General features: G+C 45.2%; 1 protein-coding gene across 2 annotated transcripts in view; it reads right to left on the bottom strand.

The window, feature by feature from the left end:
* Positions 1–1,393: 1,393 nt before the first annotated feature.
* ints15 (integrator complex subunit 15) overlaps positions 1,394–2,145 on the bottom strand; it is a gene marked incomplete in the record, with an annotated part of 14,421 nt that continues 13,669 nt past the window's right edge. For both annotated transcript variants that reach the window (XM_014013830.1, XM_014013831.1), the window contains 1 exon segment: positions 1,394–1,733. In XM_014013830.1, coding sequence (XP_013869284.1) covers positions 1,520–1,733 — 214 coding nt within the window.

Below are 2,145 nucleotides of genomic sequence, written 5' to 3'. Positions count from 1 at the left end.
GGCCAGCACACACCCCACCGGGAGGCCGAGTAGCAGCGGGCCCCCAGATAAACCAGCAGTAGGGGCAGCCCAGACCACAGCCTGACAAATACCCAAACATACACAATCGCACCATCCCACCCTCATCCTCACCCCCACTCAATCAGACATACAAGGACGCCACTTTCCACTCATACACCCGATACACACTCTATACCCCCCAGGTCCAGGACATGCACCCACCCCCATTATGCTGCACTTGTGAAAGTAAAACTGTTGGACTTCATTTGGACACTAAGACATCAATTCTGAGTTTCACATTACCAGACAGGACAATGAGAAAGAAAATATACTAAATCAAGTTTAAATAACATAAAAGATCAAATAAAGAGAAATAACTTGTATGCATGACCTCATATTGCACACAACTTTATGTCCATATCTGTAAAATAAACTGAGTTTTAGGCTGTGACGGCCATCTTGAATTTGGTTGACCTCAAAAGTGGATCAAATCAGAGATTACTTCCTGAGCGCATCATTCCAACGTGTTTCCTTACAAACAGAACATCAAATGGAGGAAGGAAAAGAAATACAATTACTCTGCTCAACACGACCTCGCTCTCATCCCGCCTTTTTAACTTGAAATGGTATCTCTGCACGTCACCTTCACCAGCCCAACTGCAACGCATCACTTTCCAAGAACAGATCTCCAGATCAGCGTCCCACCCTCTCTGCAGGGAGGACACCCAGAGGCGCCACAATCTGCAGCAGAGTCAGGGGTGCGATGGACATCATCACCGCCCCGGATTGGACAAAGACTGGATTAAAGAGAGCGTTAATGCGTCACGGTTTTCTCATCCTGCCTAACGAACACAGCTGCTTCAAAGGAAATAAGACCCGAAAGAAAAACACATTTAGACTCCACGGCTCAACTTCTGCATTTTGTCTGAAAGGAGGAAGTAAAACAGGTATTAATGCAGCAAAGAGCCCAGTAGATGATGCAATCATCAACCTGGATGATAGCAGCTGGGGTCCTGCTGAAGGAAGGGGTGGGTTGGATGTTTTATCTTATCTGTATCAGAACAGGCAGAGGCTTGAGCGCACAGCCATTGGCTCAAACAGACAGTGACATCTTTCAGTTACGTAATGAGCTCTAGTTATTTATTTTTTTTGAGGGGGGAGGACTGCCTCAGGTATTATTACGTGTGTGCTAACACCAACAGGTCACTTCATGCCACCAGTTCTTTAGAATCACCCCATGTGTGTTTCTACTGAAATTTCCTGCCAACGACAACTCAGTTTTGCAATACTAAAATAGTTTAAAAAAATAATAAAACGAGTCTTGTGAACACACAAAGTGATTACAGTGAAAACAGCGACCTCATGTGGTCAATAACAAGCACTACGCCACAAATTAAATAAAAAAATATTTATTCAACGAGCACGTCTGGAGTGAAAACCAGAACACAGAGAAGTCCAGCGCATGCTCAGCATCCTCTCACCACGCCACGCCTGCGGTCCGGTCGGCTCCGCCCGGGTCTCAGTGGCCGGGTCGGAAGGCGAACGGCATCCCCGACATGAACGGCTGAGCGGGGTACTGGGCGTGGGAGGTCAGAGGTGTGTGTGGGGAGCGTGTGGGGAGCGGGGCGTGCGAGGCGATGGGTGAATGAGCCGCGTGGGGGCTGTAGGCTAGAGGAGGGGTGTGGATGTTGTTGTAGTACATCACCGGGCCGGACAGAACCAACTGGAGCAAACTGAAACACAAAAACACACAGTTAGGCACTCTGCCTGTGATTCAACAAAACAAAGTGATAACTACTGTAACTGCAAGTGATTTAACTCTAACTGATGCAGTGAGCTGCCTCACATCCTGAGGTCAGGAGGAAGATGTTCCTCTGCTTCAGGAGGGTCAGATTATTGGCCTGAATCAGATTAAACATCCAAAGAGAATGCTTTTACGACTAAAATCTGGCTGAGAACTGTCCAACACGTTATTCAAAACTGTACAAAAATAATACACAAAAAATATACAAAAATACTTTTATTGTATTTACATTATAACTAAATTAAACACCCTTACATTTTAAAAGTTAAACTCCTGTCAAATAATCACAAGACATGATTATGACAAACATTTTTATATTATAACCTGCCCATAACAATTAT

Source organism: Austrofundulus limnaeus, unplaced genomic scaffold, assembly GCF_001266775.1.
Source record: "Austrofundulus limnaeus strain Quisiro unplaced genomic scaffold, Austrofundulus_limnaeus-1.0 Scaffold106, whole genome shotgun sequence".
Taxonomy (NCBI): domain Eukaryota; kingdom Metazoa; phylum Chordata; class Actinopteri; order Cyprinodontiformes; family Rivulidae; genus Austrofundulus; species Austrofundulus limnaeus.
The sequence above is the reverse complement of the archived record's forward strand: the minus strand, read 5'-3'. Positions and strand labels throughout refer to the sequence as shown.